We start from the raw sequence: 20,741 nt of genomic DNA on the forward strand, positions 1-20,741 counted from the left end.
TGATTGGGAATCTCACAATGCGTTAACTTCTGCCTCTGGATTTCTCCTTGCTTAGAGCATGCAGTATTTTTAGAATTATCCATGTTTTCCATATTTAAGTACTTTATTCATCTCTGTGGCTGACTGAAAAACATGTCGTTTATTTATATTTGGTACTTACACTTAAACACTGAGTGTTTAAGATTTATTTTTATGCACAAATGTTTTGCTTGCATGTATCTACATGCAACAAGTAGGCCTAGTTCCCACAGAGGCCGGAAGAGGGCATTGGATCCCCTGGAAGCTGGAGCTAGGGATGACTCTGTGCCACGTGGGTGCCAGTAATCAAACCCAGGTCCTCTGCTGAGCCAGGTCCTCTCCAGCCCCACCCCCACACCCCTCCACTTCCATACGCTCCTCTTCTATTGTTAGACTTAAGATGTTCTCTATATGTCTTTGGCTATAATTTCCTTCTCAGATGCATGATTTACAGAAATTTTCTCCCACTGTAAGTTATCTTCAGTTTTTCTTGATGCTGTCTTTTTAAACACAAAAGATTTTAATTTAGTTTATCTGTTTTCTTATGTCACTTTGATATTCTATAAGAAATCATTTTCTAAACCAAAGTCATTTTTAATAAGAATTTTATAGGTCTCTGATGTGCTTTGAGATGGTCTTATGCCTCTGGCCTTTTTCCTGTGGGCATAGAGACCCAATTGTCCAAGTGCCTTCTGTGGCAGACTTCTTTGCTCATTGGATTTTCTTGACATTGTCAGAACTCGATTGGCATAAATTTAAGGGTTCAATTTTGGACCCAAAATTGAATTGCATTAATCTATTTTGTCTGAAAGGCAGTAGTACCCTGTGGGCTATTGTAACACTTGGCTTCTTGAAATGTCAAGTCTGCCTCTTGTCCAAGTGTTTTTGTTGTTGTTGGAAAAACTAAGCACAAAACAGCAGAATTGTCTAACAGCTGTTTGTGTGGCTATCCTTAGCCCTTACTGAGACCAGTCATTGCCCTGCCCCTTTCCAGGGATGGATAAGCAGAAAAAAATTCCTCATCCACTTTATCACGTCGGAGCTCGGGGTGTGTCCATATGCAAATGTGTACATGTGCGTGTGCTTTGATTCTTGCTATATGTATAGCTGTACTATGTAATTTCAGTAATAGTCACATTCAGAGCCTCAGAGCTGTCAGTAAGTCCTGCTTGCTCCCCCTTGGAGATGCCAGCATTGGCCAGAGTGCATTAGCAGTGGTTCGTGTGGAAGCTTGTAATAGTACCCATGGACACTGGGCTGGCTGTCAGGGGAGGCAGGAGTTTGGACGCTTTCATTAGCATTAATTGCCTCTAATGCAACTTCATTTTTGACAGTAATAAGCCACATGGGGAATTACTACTCTCAACAGAAAGACCGCGATTCCTGGTGTTTAAACATTTTAGGGGCATATGGATTAAACCTTTTAGGGGTATATGGATTAAACCTTTTAGGGGGTGTATGTATATAGTATACAGTGCAAACAACAAAAGGGATGGTGTGCTGCTATGTGAAGCAGACCCAGCTGTATTACAGTGGGCACATGGCCCCTTTCCTCTTGGAGACCAGCCCCACACACTAGTTTGAAGGAAGAGTTTACTAGAACTGGGACCCTATACCAGAGCCTAAAGCAGGCCTGAGAAAGTTGTGGTTTATTTACATTTTCCTGTAAAAGAGTGGCATGGAGATGCTTTTCTTATGAGTGTTTCCAGAAGTCCGTTTGTTGTGAGATTTCCTAGGAGCAACGGGTTAGCTTTAAGCTGTTCTGTTTGCTAACAGCCCTGCAGTGTGTCTGTGTGGCAGAGAGCTTGTCACTTGGCAGCCTTTTAAAATAGGAATGCAAACCCACATTCCTCGAGTTCACTGCAGTTTGCCCTTGCGTGCATTCCGTGTGTCTGTGGAGTCTGGGAAGCTGTGAGGTGGATTCTTTCAGAACAAACGTTCAGTGGAATCTTGCTGAGCAGGCTTTGATGGCTCTGTTTCTGCTCATGGTTAAGAAACTTGATGGCTTCCTTATTGCTGTGTTTAGGATACTCTGAAAGAGCCTCGTCTGATTCATAAACATCTATTTGTCTATCTACTGAGAGAAAAAGATTATTTTGAATATTAAATTTACTCTTTGACAATTTCATATATGTACATAATGCGTTCTTACTATACTTGCCCACACCCTCTCTTAGTCCCCTCCCACCCTTGTCAGCTCCTCTCCTCCCTACAAGTCCCCCTCCCATTTTCACGTCTTTTTGTTTTCTTTCTGTTTTTGCCTGTTTTGAGAGAGAGAAACAAGATAAAGTTGGGTAGGTGGGAGGTAGAGAGGATCCAAGAGGAGTTGGGAGAGGAGGGAAAAAAAATCGAAAGTTTGAGAATTGGTTTTTAAGTTTAAATTTAAAAATAATGTATATAAAGACAGTCTATGCTGGGAGGTGATGGCGCACACCTTTGATCCAACACTCTGCTGGAACTTGAGTTCACAGACAGCCTGGTCTAGGGATCCAGAGAGGAACCTCATCTTAGAAAAACAAAGCAACAACAGAAGACTATATATGTCTCACATCGTCCAGATTATCCTGGAATTTTAAAAACACACCATGTAGGTGTGTGCTTTTCTTTCAATGTACAGAAAAGTGATGATGAATCTGAGTCTCTCCCACCTCTCAGTTCAGTCCTTGGAGAAGTCTATCGTCAACAGCTTCTGGGTGCTAAGAAAATAGAAAAGATGAGGCTAGAGAGACGGCTCAGTGGTTTGAGTGCCTGCTGCTCTTCCAGAGGTCCCGAGTTGTGTTCCTAGCATCCACATGAGACAGCTCACAACTGCCTATAACTCCCGCTCTCAAGGACCTGTTAGCTCTGCTCCCAAGGACACTTGCACACCTGTGTACACAGTAGCCACACTCAGACACAGACACATAATTTAAAGTAATATATTGTTTTAAAGATGTATTTTTATTTATTATATATGAGTACACTGTAGCTGTCTTTAGACACAATATTTTTTTTTTTTTTTTTCCGGAGCTGGGGACCGAACCCAGGGCCTTGCGCTTCCTAGGTAAGCGCTCTACCACTGAGCTAAATCCCCAGCCCCACTATTTTTAAAGTAATAGAAAAAACTTTATTTGCTGTGGAGGGATCACTTGATAAAGTTATTTTCTTTGTTTTTAATCACAAGTAGAGGTTTCCAGCTCGTCCCTCGGGAGTCTGCTGAAAACCACACCGTCCTAGCCTCCAGCATGCCTGGCAGTTCTCTGCTGCCTGTGCTCACTAGTGCTGTGAGGTAGAACTTTCCTAGGTTGCTGGACAGGCAGGGGCGGCGATAGCTCCTGTCTGTTCATACACCTTAGTCTCCTAAATTGCTCCATAGTAATTCATAATATGTATGTAGCATTATTTATTTAGTTTCCTATTTATGAACATTTAGGATTTTGGGGGGGATCATATTTACAAACTAAATGACATCTTAAGAGAAAGATTGAAGAAAAAGAAGAAGGAAATATCTGGTTGATGTGACTGATAACTGCACAGTAGTTAATTTGAAGACACTGTTTACAGCAAGACTATAACTACTTTCTTCTCCCCAAATTAGGACTGCCAGAGTCCTCCAAACCTGCCTAGCTTCCTGCCATACAGCATTTCACACGTCTGTTTTATACATCTGCTTTCAAAGCCTCTTGTGTTTTCCTCTGTTGAATATCTGGAACCAGCAGCCTGGTTGAGGCTTACGTGGGGGACAGGAAGTGTGTACCACTCTGGCCATATGTATTGTTCAAATTTCTTGGGCAGCATCTTTGCCTGAGCTTTCCAGTTGATATTGTCTGATAGAAATGTCAAGAACCTCTATAGACCTGACTTCATATAGGAAAGCTTGCTCTAATTCTGAACCTACCCTGTGTGTGGTGATGTATAGGAGGCTTTAGTTCCTCCCGTGGCTTGCCTGTGTGTGTATATTGGGGAGGTTGGGGTGGGGTTTTAGTTCTTTCCATGGCTTGTCCATTTGATGGCTCACTTCTCCTTCCTCTGCTGCCATAACCAGGGAGTCTCCCATCTCATTGCCAGGCAGTGATGCCAAGTAGAATTCTGCCAGTGAGTGGCTGTGTATCCATAAGAAGAGAGAATGTCTGTCACATTCACAAGTTTTCTTAAGCAGAACAAAAAAATCATTCAGCCAGATAACTAAGGCTGCTATCACAAAATGGTTTTTTATTGAAGCAAGAAAAAAGACTACTAAAAAGGGTTCCTTTAATTTTTCTTTTTTGGTCTTCATTTGGGCTGTCATCCCTTGGTGAGGCACCTTAGAAAATGCCACGGCTCTCCTTCCATTATTTGTAAGGGCCTCTTTTCCTTGACCCCGACAGTAAATGAAGTGATTAGATTTGCCAAGAACTTCTTTGTGTTGTACTCGAGCCTGTCATATTTGGAAGGTTCATGGATACATTTGCACATGTGTACAAAAATATGCCTTGGGTTTGCATAATTTACACATTCAGACTTAAATTTTTAACATGTTTTCTATATCTTTTGGGTATTTACATTTATTTGAACCTAACTTTAAAATGTATTTCCTGGCATTAGCTAGCCTCTCTTTTTAGAAATGTTTATAAAAGGAGAGCCAGGCTGGTCTGGTTTGCACTTAGAGCAGATTCCAGATCTTACTGGTTTGAAACAACCAAGGTTTCTTTTTTTGCCTACGACAGAAGTCTTTAGCGAGTCAGTTGGAGGCCCTGTTTCATGTCCTCTTACTCAGGAAGCCTGACTAAAGGAGCAAGCCTGTGTCTGGACATCATCTGTGCTTTTTTTTTTTTTTTTTGTTTTTGTTTTTTGAGGTGGTTTCTGTATAGCCTTGGCTGTCCTGGAACTTGCTCTATAGACCAGGCTGGTCTTGAAATCAGAGATTGACTGCCTCTGGCTTCTGAGTGCTGAGATTAGGACTTTTTTGTTTTTAACGCTTTCCCCTGCTTTTCTGCTTTTTAAAATACATATCAAAGCTAGAGGTGTGGTAAAGAATAAGAACCGAGGTCTTACCTGTTAGGGCTCAGGATGGGGCTGGGGGGAAATGCCATGTGGCCAGCCAGATGGGCCAGGTTTATAATGGTCTTGAAGACTCCTATCTTAGAATTCTTTTCCTGCCTTTATTCACTTTTCAGAGAAGAACATTTTTTTTTTTTTTTTTTTTTGGTTCTTTTTTTCGGAGCTGGGGACCGAACCCAGGGCCTTGCGCTTCCTAGGTAAGCGCTCTACCACTGAGCTAAATCCCCAGCCCCAGAGAAGAACATTTTAAGGCAGGGGTGTATGTCAGTTGGTAAAACACTTGCCTAGCATATACAAAGCTATGTAAAACTGGATATGGTGGCACATCTTTCTATCCCAACCTATTCTATTCTATTCTGATATATATATCTATCAGAAGTGCAAGGCCATCATTGGCTACATAGTTCAAGGCTAGCCTAGGCCATATGAGATGATCTCAAAAAGTAAGAAAGGAAGGAAAAAGTAGAAAATTTTAGTCTGTGGATGTGACTCAGTGGTGTTTCTTATCTACCAATATAGGAGAATCTGGATTGCATGTGTGAGCGTGCGCGCGCACACACACACACACACACACACACACAGGCTTTGGGTGTAAATGTCTCGTACCCATCAGTTGATGAATTACTCCCATGTTTTGCTGTAGCTTAGAGTCAAGATCTCCACTGAAGTTGGCATCACCAATGTTGATCTTTCCACTGTGGACAAGGATCAGAGCATCGCACCCAAAACTACCCGGTGAGTGGGTGCCGCCTGGGCGCCGAGGGCCCTGAGCCTCCGAGCTGGGAGAGCACACCAAGACGCTGCCTCTCTCGCCCACATTCGGGAGACTGTGGTTCCAGTGGGCTGCTCTAGGGCTCCGCGTGACGGTGCAGGTGTGGAGATCGTTCATGGTGGGGTTGCTTCCTCAGCCAACTCTGCTACCTCAGGGTCTCAACCTCGAGTCCACTGAGGTTCACATGATCTAATTCAGAGGAAACAGTGAGTTAATTTGTATTTTACTGCAGTCTTATCTTCAGAGTCCTGAATAAGCTTTTGGTACAGCCTAATAGGAACCCTTTCTGGCCAGTGGTAGGGCTGAACCCAGTCTGAAAACCTTAGACACGGCTCTAAAACAGCAGTTCTCAGCCTTCCTAAAGCTGTGACCCTTTGATAGAGTTCTTCGTATTGTACATACAATATTGTAAATAATGCATAAGTGCAGTTTTGCTACTGCTGCTGAGCTGTAAGGTAAATACGCTTTCCTCTAGTCTTAGGTGACCAACAGGCCAAGACCCTCTGTTGTAGGACTAGTGCTTCTCCACCACATGGGAGCTCCTGGGGGCTGAGGCACAGCTTCAGAGTTTTGTTTTGTCTTTAAGTACGAACTCTTAGGGGAACCATTAACATTTCTAACATAAAAGTATGGAACACTTCAAATTTGCATACTACCTTTGCACGAGAGTCATGATAATACTCTCTGTATCCTGTATCGTGCATGGCAGGTTTTTAATACATGTGGTGCTGAAGTGACCGGCAGCCATTAACATTTGATCAGGGTTGGCTGGGATGCCTGTGAAGACTGTTCACCAGTATCACCTAGACTGCTGTTTGTCTGGGGAGGAGTGGGGAGTAGCTTGTCTATATCTTTGGTGTAGTTCAGATCTCAACTTTACTCTGATGGAGGGGCTCTTGACAAGGCAGGTGACCCTGAAGCTGGTTTGAAGGCAAGGCAAGCTTAAGCCAAGCTCTTCCCTGTGAGTCACTGGAGCTGGACTCTGTGTCCCCGCGGTGAGAGTGGGGATAAGAGCACTATTGAGAATGCTCTACAGTAGTGTCTGGAAACGTGGTTTGCAAAGTTAGTGTATAACAAAGCCAGGTGAGAGCTTTGTAGCCGGTCACTGCTCCTTGGCTGCCTTCCTCTGAAGTCCCAGGAGAGCTCTATGGAAACACAGCCTTCCTCATCAGGTCTGCCTTTCAAACAAATGTCTTTTTAAAGCCAGTTTCACAGCAGAAAAATAAATCTAGGCAGTCCAGGAAACAATGCATAAAAAGAAAAAGCCCAGCACCCCTTCTTTGCTTTGCACCCCAGCCTCTGCTCCTGTCAGCCTCACTACTGCTGGCATCAACCCGTGATTGTCCCTCTGCATTCTGCCAGCTCTGTGGTGTGCACATAGGCTCCCTGCACCTGAGCTGGGCCAGTTAAGATCAGCGGTCATTGAAGTGAGGCTTGGAGGTATAGTTATACATTCTCATAGAGCGTTTCCCCAGACCCTGTTTCAAAGTTTCTCTGTGCTTTTCTCAGTCCTCGCCTGCAGCTGAGGTTGTAAGCTTAGTGGTCTGGTCAACCTTTCTGGTCGACCTTGCCTGGCATGCATGAGACCCTGAGTTCTAGCTCTAGCACCTAGCAAACAAATAAAACAAAGACAGAAAAGAAAGTGCCTCTTCAGTACAGCGCTCAATCTACTTTGCCTCTAGGCCGCAGATATTTTCGTATGTTAGTTGTCCACCATGGAGTGGTGAAATGGGACAGGGACTGGTTGGGCTATTGTGTTGTCCCTGTTTTCAGACAGGGAGATGCTATGAGACGACTGGCTGATATTTATATGAAATAATCTCTTTCAGGGTGACCTACCCAGCCAAAGCCAAGGGCACATTCATCGCAGACAGCCATCAGAACTTCGCCCTGTTTTTCCAGCTGGTAGATGTGAACACCGGTGCGGAGCTCACCCCTCACCAGGTCAGGAAGCGGTCCCTGTTGTTCTCCTGTCCGGAAATCGAATGTACACCGGAGCAGTGCTCTGACACAGATGCGAATGGCACACTCCTGTTTGCAGAGCCTGACTGTACCCTGACAGTCCGGTCAGCTTGTCCCATGTCCCATTTCTCCCTTTGTAGAGATTGTGACCCACTGACTGAAGTACACACGGTTTTAGAAAAAGGAAAAAGATTAGCTCAGCTCAGCAGCTCAGATGTGTAGTCATAGGAGCATTAGGTAGTGAGGCAGGAAGATAAGCTCAAGTTCCCTAGAGAAATATGCTTTTCCTCCGTATTCTGTGTAGCTCTGCTGTGGCCATCTGGCAGTGTGGCTGTTCTCCTATGACCGCTCTTTCTCACACGCTACCGTCCATGTCCATTCCTGTGCACAGACCGCTCTCTCTCACACACAAGAGTGTGTTTTTTAAAGGCGCTAAGAAGATTTTCAAACCATTTCCCCCAGGAATAGCTGTCCTCAGACACCTCTCCTAGCTTCCCACCTCTCTAGTCTTTCTCAGTTCTCCTTGACCATGTCACATATGTGGTTAGGTAAATATTCTGAGTGCTGAAACACGGACATCGTCAGAGCTGGTGGACTTTGCTTGGTGTCCTGTACTCTATGTTAGCAAGCGCCCATGGCTGCAGAAGTGTGTTTGTTCGCAGTCCGTTTCCTGTGGCCAGAGGTGCTGTGTACACCTGTGCCTCTCAGCAGCCCTGGCTGCATCAATAAGTCCAGGTAACTCAGCCAGGACTTGTGCACGTCAGCCGCCCAGCATTTCCCAGTTCTCTCCCAGCCACATCACACGAGGAAGAAAATGAAAAGAAGTGAGAAGACTAAATCAGGGGAGGGCAGGGGGGGTGGGTGGGTAAGGACGATAATGTAAGGAAATGGGGCTTTGTCTGGATTCTCCCAGGTCCTTTGTGATTTGGGACATTTTGCAGTTGAGTGTGCAGTACAGGTGGAAGACAGGCGTCCTCTCCCCACCCCTGAGCAAGATTGATTGCTGGAGTCAGGACGCTCTGCGTTGTGGGCTCCCTTCCCTCAATAGCTTGATGCCTGGACTCACAAATGAGATCTATGCTTTGTGTGCCGGTCCAGCACTAACTGTTGCTATGGCAACTCATTTAATGCTCTAGCCTTCGATAAATTGGAGCCAACCACTTATCTGTTGAATTCTTTGCCTTAAAGCCCTTGAAAGGGAAGCCTTGTGTGGATATTAAATTTTGTTGCAGGTCTAAAGCACATTGGCAAGACCTTAGTTTCTTAGGCCATAACTGCCCATACCCAGAGCCACTGTACTGAGGCTGGGCAGCTACAGTGGCTAGTGGTCCAGTGGCCCTACCTCCCAGGCTCTGCGCTTCATGCACACAGGCACGACATAGTTAATATTTTTTTGTTAAAGATGGAGACGTCAAGGTACAAGGGGGTTAAGTGACCTACTCAGTTACTAAGTGGTGGAGCCGGTTGCTGTGTTCAGAGCCAGGTTCTCTGTGACACCAGGTAGCTCTGTCCCCTTAGAACTCTGCCTTGTTATTGACAGCAGAGCCTCCACTGCTACATCTTGAGCTGGAAACACTAGAAATTGAGAGTGAGCTTCGTGCTGTCCCACCTCGTTTCCCTCTCTTCACTCTGGTGAAGTTAATTGGGCAGCAGAGTGGCCAGAACTGGCAGGAGAGCAAATGCTCACACTGGGCGTTCAGCCTCCGAGTCGCTGAGCATTGCTGGACAGCTAAGTCAAGATTCCCTCCTATTTGAGCAGAAAGTTGTCCCTGGGGTAGGAACTAGGGTCAGATGGCTGCTCCTTCCCCTCTGAGGAGCAGATCTGCCTGAGCCAGAGCTCTCACTGTGACAGAAGAGTAGAACTCTATTCCTGGCTGACTCAGTGTTGGGCCCTCTGATCAGTTGGGATTCTTGTTCTCTCCAGACATTTGTTCGACTTCATAACCAGAAGACTGGCCAGGAAGTGGTGTTTGTTGCTGAGCCGGATAACAAGAATGTGTATAAGTTTGAACTGGACACCTCTGAAAGGAAGATTGAGTTCGACTCTGCCTCTGGCACTTACACACTCTACCTAATCATCGGGGACGCCACTTTGAAGAACCCCATCCTCTGGAACGTGGTACGTGCCTGAGAGGCATCTAGGTGAGGGCTGTGGTGCTGCCGCACCGCACAGGGACAGCCTTACAGTGAGACAGAGGGTCACACACTGAGGCCTCAGCACAGAGGAGATGCCTAGTAAGTGCTGACCAAGCAAACGAACAAAATATAGACTTCCCATGAATTTCTATAATTATTTCATCGGAAAGAGGTTTTCTGGTTCTGTCAAGGCACTGAGTCATACATAGATGGATAAATATAGACTTGGCCTTTGATCTGTTATAGCCAGGGGAAGAACAGGGCAGGGAGTGAACTGGGTGTGCAGGGTACTAGTTAATAATGTCCAGCGGTTATGTGATTCTACCACAGGCTTCATGGTTCTCCCTTATAGGCCTTCCTGTTTTTATTTTTTTATTTTATTTATTTATATATATATATGTATATATATATATATGTATATATATATATATACATATATTTTTTTTTGTTGTTGTTCTTTTTTTCGGAGCTGGGGACCGAACCCAGGGCCTTGCGCTTCCTAGGCAAGCGCTCTACCACTGAGCTAAATCCCCAACCCCTGCCTTCCTGTTTTTATAGTTCTCATGACAGAAACATGAAACACAGCTTTGGAGCAAGGGATTAAGTAAGGAACCATGGGGTTTCTTGGACTAGTATCTGGGCATGATGTGAGGGAACTGCCTCCAGAGAAGCTCAGCGTGTCTCACGGAGACAGGAGGCTTCTGAGCCTTTAGTGTGATGAGGGAGCGGGAGGTGATGGGTTTGGGAAGTGGCAAAGGGCAGCTAGCACAGTCCCAGGACTGCCCATGCAGGATGAACGAGCAGCCTCTTTCTCCTGCTGCTTTCAAGATCCCTTTTCTTTCCTGGACTTGATAGTTTTGTATCTTTTTTTTTTTTTTTTAATGTGATTAAATCACACGTCCCAGGGATACCTGGCAGTGTCTTGATTGCACCTGGAGCAGCCAGCATACCAACTGGGGTTTTCTGTATTACGCAGCTCTAGGGGGCTTGCCCATTATGCTAGTAGGAAATTGGAATCCTTGCTCTAAAAGGCACTTTTGGCTGATGCTGGGTTTGTTCTTGAGTAATTTTCATTACTTCCGTTTGTCTGCTAATGGATGAGAAGTGACTGGACTTGGAGAGCCTTTTCAGTCGTGGGCTTGATTTGGCATCTTACCTCGACCTCTAACACTAGTCTTGTTTTCTCAGGCTGATGTGGTTATCAAGTTCCCTGAAGAAGAAGCTCCCTCCACTGTGCTGTCCCAGAACCTTTTTACCCCAAAACAGGAAATTCAGGTAAAGTCCAAAGGTGTTATCTACTAAACCTAGAGTTGAAATGGACCCAGGGAGAGAAAACTGCAAACTTTGGGCTGTGGCTCTGGCCCTTCAGCCTATTTGCATGTGGGGCTTTATGGTGTGAACCTTACCACTCTGGAAACTGGGCAGAGCAAGTTAGTGGTCCCATCTTCCAGCTGAAAGCACAGCACAGATGGCACTAGATCCCAGACACCCCTGGGCAGTCTGAGACATGAGTAGGGTTCGCTCTTATCCCTTCACTGGATAGGGCTTCACTGCCCTGGGCAGATTCTCAAGCCACTCCCCTTCCTTGTGACGAAAAATAAGCAAGCCCAGCCCAGCCCAGCCCTTCAGAGGTTATGAGGACCAAAATAGATAAGTAAGGAAAGGCTTTTGAATGTCTCTGAAACCCTTCATAGAATAAACAGTGCTGTCAAGGAAGTGATATAGGTCCCACAGTGCACTGCTCTGTCTGTGGTGGGGAGATTCAGTCATAGGAGCAGCATGGAGCCCACTTCTGAATGAGTGGTGAGAGGGAAGTGTGAAAAGAGAAGCATCTGCTCTCGTTGCTCAGCTGACATGCTGAGTGATAGCCAGGTGTGGTGGCCCACGCCTGTAATCCCAACATTGGTGAGACTGAGGCAAGAGGATCCTAGGCTCCCCGCCATAAAATAAGAACGGCCTCAAAGGGCAGGGAGAGGGATTCTTTCTAAGTCCATGTCATGTTCTGTGGCATCGTTTAGGATTAGCAGGATTTTCTTTGACAAGGAAGGGGGCTGGGTGAGCTGCAGGATAGAGCAGGTGCAGGCAGTCATGACAGACAGCACTAGGAGCCCCGGTGAGGACATGGGGACTGCAGCCTCAGCAGAGAGCTACTTCCCTCTGGAGCTGGGCTGGCTGCTCATTGGCAAGTAGGAGAGAGGCCATAGTTTATACTTGCAAAGATGGGGGTGTACAGGGTCACAGCTCATCTGCCCCTCACAGGATCTTTCTCAAGCCTACCAGAGTGACCATGGCTCTCCCTACTCCCATTTCTTTTCTTAGAAACTGAGGCACAGAGTATCATGCCACTAGTCTCACAGCCAAACATCGTGTAGGGCCAAGTATATTCTGTGGACTCCTAGTGCATTGCTACTACTGCTATCCCATGCATTGAGGTGAGCTGCTCAGAATTCAGTGTCTGATTGCTCAGGAAAAGATGAAACACGTCTCAGAGACAAGCTCTCCAGTTTTCTGACTTGACTCTAGAAGTTAAACAGAACTGGTGAAGGAGGCTGTCCAGATGATCTCTAGAGCTGTGACTGGGAAAGAGTGAGCTAGGGTGGACCCTCTGTAATGAGGCCCTGGTGGGTTTTAAAGGGGTTGCAGTTACTGTTGGTCAGATATGGCAGGGCAGTAACATGACCTAGGAACCCAGGAACATTTTTGAAGTCTGGTGTCCTTGGGTGTAACAGCCAAGCCATCCCTAGGCCAGAGCCTTCTTTCTGACAGAGCCAGGTGTCCCTGGGTGGTCTGCATTCTCCTGCCTCTAAAGGCAAAGCGTCTTTGAGGAGAAAGGTTAGCATATACTGGCTGGAACCAGAAGAGTGTCCTGGGCACAGACACCTGGAATCAGAGAATAGCATCAGGCCAAAGGCTTGGCCTCTAGGAGGCATTTCCTCTCCACAGTCGTTGGCATTTGGTTCTAGCTGAAAAGGGCATATTCTGAAACTTGACGGTATGTCCTCTCTCGTCAGCACCTGTTCCGAGAGCCTGAGAAGAGGCCCCCCACTGTGGTGTCCAATACATTCACGGCCCTCATCCTCTCGCCCTTGCTCCTGCTCTTTGCACTGGTAAGTCACCATAATTAGTGTGGGCAGTGTATCTGGCTCCAGGCAGGACAGATGTGGTCATTCCAAAAATGTCTTTGTGCTCTGGCCTAAGCACAGCTCTGGAGGGGTCCAGCAGCTGTGACTTGAAAGTCAGAAAGTTTTAGAATAAGCAGAGTTCCCCACAGTAGGGAAAGAGCCAAGTAAACACATCCATTAATCAGTGCATGAGGAGCTTCCTGCCGACAGTGACCAGTGTGCATCTGAGCTCCTCTGGGGAGTGCTCAGATGAGATCAGGTGTGGGAAAGAAAATGGAGGTCAGTGTTGATAGCTTTAAGAATGGAGAACAAGCTGTGCATTCCAGATCTTCTGGGAGCATGAAGCTGGAGGGAATGGAGGGCCACTTAGAAGAGGTGTTAGTGAATGGTGTGCCAGCTGTTAGCAGAATGACAGATCTGCACACTGATGCCAACTGGTGTTACAGAAAGGCTGGCAAGGAGATTAGGTAAATTCAGTGTAATCTCTTTGTGGAAAAGTTGTTAAGACTGGATTAGTGTTGGTCAGCTCCAAGGAGGAAACAACATGGAGAATGTAAAGGAAGGAGGTTCCTACTTTAGTAGTGGGGTGTGTGTGTGTGTGTACGTGTATGAGTTTTTTTTGTTGTTGTTGTTTTTTGTTTTTTGAACAGTTCCTCTGTGCAGCCCTGGTTGTCCTGGAACTCACTTCACAGACCAGGCTGGCCTCAAACTCACAGAGATCTGCCTGCCTCTGCCTCCCAAGTACAGGAACCAAAGATGTGTATCACTACACCTGGTTTATGTTCATTTTTAAAAAATGATTGTCTTGGGCTAGGTGTGTGGCCTACAGAATAAGTTCCAAAACACCCAGGACTACATAGAGAACCCCTGTCTCAAACCCTCCTCCCCCTAAAAATTTTTTTTTATATATCTTAGAACTGGCTGTGTAGACAGTGCTGGTCTTGAAATTACAGAGATCACCAGCCTCTACTTCCAGATTGCCATGAAATTAATGCCAGACTCAATTCATATATTTTAACCAATTAAATCTTTTCCTTTGTTTAACTGGTTGATGTTCAACAAAAAGGAATGTTAAACTACAGAGCATGCCACTAGCTTTCAGGCAGACCTGGCATGCGGGTGCTTTTGTATTGGGGTGATGGAGTTTCAGGAGGCACAGACTCCATCCTGAGAGCATGCCTCTGCTGCCTGGGGTTCACAGTATGGACTCCTAGAGAACTTGGTGGAAATATCAATCAGTTTTAATGGACGCAGCTTCTGACCTTTCAGAGGGAAGAAGGGACAGTTCTTCCTAAGGAATTAGAACGGCGTGCTTGTCACCTGGGGAAGTCCCTGTCCTTCTAGTGTGTGTGAGCTTTGACGCTCTGGGGCTCAGATCAGTGTTGGCAAAATGTGTGTCGCTGTGCTTTCCCATTCTAATCTTCATGTATTTCTCTGTCACTCAGTGGATCCGGATTGGAGCCAATGTCTCCAACTTCACCTTTGCTCCTAGCACAGTTATCTTTCACCTGGGACATGCTGGTAAGTGCCCCAGGCCGCTAATTCCATTTAACCTCCTCTGACATTTTGCCTGCCCACGCTAAGTTTGCCTGCCCTGTTAAGTAGGCCCACAGCCTATTAACTGTAATGGCTTAATAGCACAACATTTCCCTCTTCCTCCTGGCCTTTCAGCACAGTTAATATGATGATAAACCTGTTTGGCCTGTCAGCTTACAACAGCTGTCATTCTATTGAGCCTCGTTGTTCTGGGAGGCTGTGGCAAGCCATTTACCCTCATTTAATAGCCCTGTTCATTTCCAGAGATTACTCACTTAGCTCGTCTTTGCACTGAGCCGTCTTCCTGGATGGAGAGCATTGAATGCAGTTTGCAAAGGTCATCTTCCCTACCACACTGATCTTCATACTTGCTGGCAGCTCTCTGGACAGGAATAGAAGGCCCCTTCCTCGATCAGACACACTGTCCTCCCTCGTGTTTTGGAGAATGTAGACCATAAACAGCCTAAGCATAAGACAGTAAGCTGCCGAGTCATGTCAGCGTTGCCAAACCTTTGCGTCTCCCTAGAAAATTAATGTTTCTAATTCCTTTGCCTCTTTAAGGCGTCGTCAGCTCTGCATCCATAGCACATGGCTTCTCCAGGAGTCCATACGAGAAACTTTTTCCAGGCAAACTTGGAAATATGTTTGAGGAAAGGGCATCTGTAACTTTGATGAGACTCTCAACATTGGTCCCTGACCTCAAAAACGCTCAAGCACCCCTGTGGTGGTTCATCTGTCATCCTGGGCAGAACTGGCAGGGTGACCCTTCTCGACTGCTTAGTTAGGACTTGAACGACAGCCCTCCTGGGCCAGGCTCGGAGCAAAACCTGAACAGAAATGTGTTTCAAGCCATGACATTCCTTGCCAATGCGCTTTTGTGTGTATTTCCTTGCTTGAGTCTCATTATTCAACCCCGATAGGGGTAACTGGGGCAGGAACTCTGACCCATTTGATGGTAAAAGAATTTGGGCTCGGGGAAGCTGGAAGCTGGTGAGGGCAGCGCCTGTACAAACCAGGACTCTTGGTGTCTGGGTCTCACGGAGCCCTTTCCGCTGAGCCTTCCCAGGCCTCTGGTCACTTCCAAGCCACAGTGGCAAATTGTTCTTAATATGATTCTAATTAAAAGGAAATGATTAATTGGCTTATGTCCTGGTGTTTTCATTAAGAATTTGAAACCTAAAATTACCCCAAATATTAGAAAGTAAAAACAAAACCCCACATGGAGGAAGGAGAGTGGGTGGGGCCTGTAGGTCAGAGAGAGGTAACCATGGGGGAAGTCAGAGTTCCACCTCTCAGTTTCTTGGTAAAGAAAGCTCAAAGGCAAATATAGTGTCATCTGTTGTGGGTGTTTAGATGAGAAAGTTAAACAAAAAAGCTGCCTGGAAACACTGACCCTTCTGGTACAGCGCCCTGCTCCCCACTCCCTCCCCAGTCACTGCTCCCTTTAATTGGATGTCATGACATTTCTTGTAGCAATGCTGGGGCTCATGTATGTCTACTGGACTCAGCTCAACATGTTCCAGACCCTGAAGTACCTGGCCGTCCTGGGCACTGTGACATTTCTGGCTGGCAACCGAATGCTGGCCCAGCAGGCAGTTAAGAGGTGAGGCTGGGGATGGACCAAGCTCCAGGGCGGGATAAGAGACATTTGTGTGGGCACTGTGCCAGCCTAGCTGTGAGACCACAAAGGTATGTGGCAGAATGATTCACCTCCTTGGGGACCTTCCTCCAGCCTGTTAGGGAGGCCATAACAGGACTTGTAAAGGAGAAAGTTGCTTTAGTGACCAGTTGTAGATGTTTGGAAGTCACAGTAATTTGTGTCCTCACATTAGAACAAGGGAGAAATAACTGCATTGTGTGCACGAAAATGTGTTAGCTATGTGGTGTAAAAACCCCCCTTTGCCCTGCCCTCCTGTCCCCTCCAGAATGGCACCTCTGCTGGGGCCCTGGATGGTGCCAGAGCTCTTCCCCCACATCTGCAGGTCTGCGTTCTGCCCTTCAGCAATGGCGTAGGCATGGCAACCCAGCGATGGCAGTGTGAGAGGCAGACAAATGTTCAGACCTTGAAGTAGTGGCAGCTTGACTTTCAGAACAGAATTGCAGGCAAATTTAAATGTCACATAGGTGTTTCCCATTGATTTGACTTTATAGAACCTGACTGATTTCAGCCACGCAAAGGCCAATAAGAAAAGGTCAGAATTGCTTTCACCTTTGAAAGAAATCATTTTCAGATTCACCCTGCTTTCTCCCCTCTGGGACTTTTCCTGGCAGAATGGAACTCAGAAGCATGCCCTTAAACATGCTGCCAGTTACATCTGTTTAATCCAGGATGGGTGTTACCACAGAGACCACTAATGACTGGGTGGGGAGGGGGGTCTCATTGTAAGCTTTGAGTGCCTCACCATGAGCTCCTGTGCAAACGTCCCTGACTTCTCTGGGCCAGTCTGGGTCCCGCCATAGCTGCCCTCAGTGGGCCTGGTTGTAGCTGCTTCACCCCTGACACTGCACATTGCATCCAGAAAAGGAAGGCGGGGGCTTGGTTGTTTTTCCGTCAGTGGCCAGTCTGGGCTCCCTGAGCCAGAAGGCTGGCTGTGCGCGCTCTGTCCGTTAACTTCTTTCTTCTCTGGAAATTGCCCACAAGAACAATGAGGTCAAGGGAAGAGCAGCGTGAGAAAGCCATTCCCTGTAGAGTCCATGCAGCAGATGTTCCCACTGTGGAAGCCCGACTTACATGCACTTTCTGGAAAGACTGTGGCTCTCATTAGAGGCCTGGTAGCTCTTCACCCCTCTCCTCTTCACAAGTCTGACAGCCTGTGCTGCCTGGGAAAAGGACCGGCCTTGACAGGAGCTCTGGTCTGGTTTACCATGTGTGTCCTCAGCTTGTCTCTCTCACTGTCCTTTCTTGATTCTTAAACCTCTTTCCTTTGGCAGGATCGCTGCAGAGCAGAGCAGTAGATTGGCAAAATATAGGACACTACGGTAAAGATGAAGGGTGACTCCTCCCAGAGGCAGGCTCCCTCTCCCATCTTGCCCACTTCATGCATGCCAATTACTGTCCCATTTCCACCTGCTCGTTCTCCCCACCACTCCCTCTACCAGGGTGAATTCAGAGGCTGTTTTACAACTTGTTAAATGAGGTTGTGGCTGGCCCAGGGCAGCCTTCCCAGGGGATACTGCTATTTATACAGTAGCCCCTCTGAGTAAGAACAGGAGTTGAGGATAAAACAAGTCCAGCTTGGACTTCCTGACAGGGCCCTCATCCACCCTGACTACTTGGTTCACAAAGCGATGGTCCCGTGGCAACTCCCGGCACACCTTGTCACTACTTGTAGGCCTTTCCGGAAACGTGGCTGAGAGTCAGTTGTGAGTGACTGATGACCACGGATTGAAGCCAGCAGCATAATCAAACCTGGAGCACAGGGCATGGCACACAGCAGCCCCCCTTTCAAGGGCTCTTGATGGGGAAGCAAATTCATTCAGGACTGGAGCAAGGGCAGGGATGGGGTGCTGGTTCATGGATCTGCTCTTGTAGGTGAGGGGCCTGCGAGAGGCTCTGTGGAGCGTCCTTGTCCAGTACATCAACACTCATCTCCCTCCCTGCAGCACTGCAGCACCCAGAAATACCATCTCCCCAGCCTGGAGGAGGTGGGCTAGGTGGGGCCTGTGTGACTTGGTTGGCTGACCCCTGCCTTACACCACAAGTAGGAGAGCGGGATTTTAGTTTCCATATCATGTCTCCTTTTATCCCTTGTCTTACAAATAACTTTCCCTGCCAAAGAAATGAAGCAAATCCCAGCACACCTAGTTTTTAATCCTCTGGAAATGGGAAAAGTCAACAAGTACATAGGATTTAGTGCTTTCTCAGTGCAGTGTTAGCTTAAGCTGGGTCACCTTGTCCTTAACTCAGAGAGAAAATGGCTTTTCCCCAGTTTCAGTGAGGTGTAATGCTGGACATGGTAGCTTACACCTGTTATCCCAGCATTTGGAAGGAAGGCAGAGGATCAGGAGTGCAGCATCGTGCTGGGCCGTAGGACAAATAGATGCTGAACAAACCAGCAAAGATAAGCATGCAGTCGTGTGACTCCCTAGTAAGGTAGACTGCGGTCCCGAGTGTTCTCCTGCACCCCGGCTGTCCCTCGCCCACCCTTGGGTCCTGGCCTTATTCTTTTGGTTGGCCTACGTTTAGTTGCTGTCTGAGGTTTCCCTTCAGAACTGGTTCTTTCTGGGACATTCAAGTTCTTTTGTTCTTTGCTCTGACCTCTCCTGCTTTCCTGGTTGTTGGACCCTTTGGAACTTGTGGGGCCTGGGACCCCATGTGCAGGCTTATCCCGTGTGGCTCAGTGCTGCCGACTAAGGGCACATGGTTTAGCGAGTATAATGGAGTCTCAGTTGTTGACCAAGGTTTGGGGTTTTGAGTTCTGTTGCTGTCCTTCCAGCCTAGACACTGTCAGGCACAACCCTAATGTCAGGAACTTGTGAGCACTGGTAAAGAATTAAAGGCACACATACTGGTCCGTAGGACCCAGCCCGGTGCCTGCATGCCTTCCTAAGGACTGCTTCATGAGTTGGTTTGAAGCCTGCCCTTCTGTGAGACTGATCGAATCTTTCCAGTCCTCACTGTGGCCCGCTGCCTACTCTGTTCTATTTATGCTTGCTGTGTGCTTGCTGCTCTTACCTGGTTGCATTTGGTTATACATTTCCTCTCGAGCTTCCATAGCTCTTTACCCACAGGGAATGGTGGGAAGAGAATGGCAGAGATTGTCATTTGAAAAGCACACTATCTTAGCACTCAAGAGGCTGAGGCAGGAGGATCACAAGTTTGGGACCAGCTACATAACAAAATCCTATCTCAAAAAAAAAAAAAAAAGTACCAAAACTAACCAACCAGCCAACTAGCCTACAAACCAAAAAGAAAGGAAGGAAGACCAAACAAACAAAACTGGTTTTATGAGCCAAGGCCCTTTTCCATTTTCTGTGTTAGGCTCGTTGCTGAGTCTGTGCTGTCAAGAACGCAGCCAGCTGGCAGGGTGAAACTGATTCCCTCTCCCTGAGGTTTTCCCTCTTTGGGCCTGTACTGTGAGGGTGTGCCTGGAATTACCTCCTCCCCGTGCTTTCCCATGCTCCTTCCCTAGTCCTCAGGTTACATCATGGTTTTCAAGTCGTCATGGGCTTCAGCGTTTTTTGGTTTTTGTGGTTTTTTTGTTTTTTTTGTTTTTTTTTAATGAGACGGGGCATTTACAAATGGAGCTAGTAGATGCCGGGCCTGTCCCCTTGTCGATAACATCTTCCAGAGGGGAGAATGACTTAGTCTCCCTGTTGTCCCCATTAAGAACTATAACTGTCCTTTTAAACCATCAGTAATTGTATGTCTGTCTTTGTTTTCTTCCAGAACAGCACATTAGTTCCAGAAGAAGTTTGAAGACCCTGAAGTCGGAAATGACCGTTTAACAAAGAGTGGAGACAGTTCAGAGTGTGGAAAGAATTGGGGGACAGAATAGGAGAAGAGGAAATACCTGTTATTTAAAGAGAGAAAAGTCGAGCTATGCTTACACGTTTACTTGTTTCTCACTTTTTGCTTCACTGAACAGATATGTTTGGACCCAGATTGTCTGTCCCTTTGTTGTGATGCCTGGCCAGATTCTGTGAATATCCCAGGTTACCCAGAGGTTGTATTTGAAAAGTTGAAATCTGTAATTCATCAGCTTTGGAATAAAGAGAATGGTGGACTCCCAGTGTTGATGGAGCCTTGCATGTGTCATGTGAGGAGGGCTCCGCAGTCTTCAGTTGGTCCATCTCACCCCTTTCTTAACAGTACTGCAAGTGGCCTAGAAAAGGCCTGTCTCCTTTCGGCTCCAGTAGCAAGCACTTTGTAGGAGCCATGCTTGTCTTTGGAGAGTCTTCTGTGTTTAGCCACAAATACCTGCTCCAGGCTTTTGGCTTGAGCGTTTGGGCTTGGTGTATAGAGAAGGGTTGAAATTGTCTCGGTAAATAAAGCTGACTGCCTGGGTCCATGCCCTCTGTGATAAATACCACCAAGCAGCAGGTAATTTAGAAACAGTAAAATAGACCATTGATAGGCAGTAAGATGATTTATAAGCGATAAAATAGATGGATGGATAGTTTATTAATAAGAGATTGGTGTGTGGATAGAGATGGATGGATGGATGGATGGATGG

At 46.7% G+C, this 20,741-nt stretch overlaps 1 protein-coding gene across 3 annotated transcripts in view; it reads left to right on the top strand.

Moving 5' to 3' along the window:
• The window catches only part of Rpn2 (ribophorin II), a 47,318-nt gene extending 27,021 nt beyond the window's left edge, over window positions 1–20,297 (top strand). For 2 of the 3 annotated variants that reach the window (XM_006235379.4, XM_039105815.1), the window contains exons 10-18: window positions 5,681–5,772; window positions 7,639–7,753; window positions 9,696–9,890; window positions 11,096–11,182; window positions 12,919–13,014; window positions 14,475–14,550; window positions 16,039–16,168; window positions 17,497–17,544; window positions 19,955–20,297. In XM_006235379.4, the coding sequence (XP_006235441.1) occupies window positions 5,681–5,772; window positions 7,639–7,753; window positions 9,696–9,890; window positions 11,096–11,182; window positions 12,919–13,014; window positions 14,475–14,550; window positions 16,039–16,168; window positions 17,497–17,544; window positions 19,955–19,967 (852 nt within the window). In that variant the 3' untranslated portion in view covers window positions 19,968–20,297. 3 annotated transcript variants of the gene reach the window in all.
• The last annotated feature ends 444 nt before the right edge of the window (window positions 20,298–20,741 follow it).

This window comes from Rattus norvegicus, chromosome 3 (assembly GCF_036323735.1).
Source record: "Rattus norvegicus strain BN/NHsdMcwi chromosome 3, GRCr8, whole genome shotgun sequence".
In the NCBI taxonomy this organism is placed as follows: Eukaryota; Metazoa; Chordata; class Mammalia; order Rodentia; family Muridae; genus Rattus; species Rattus norvegicus.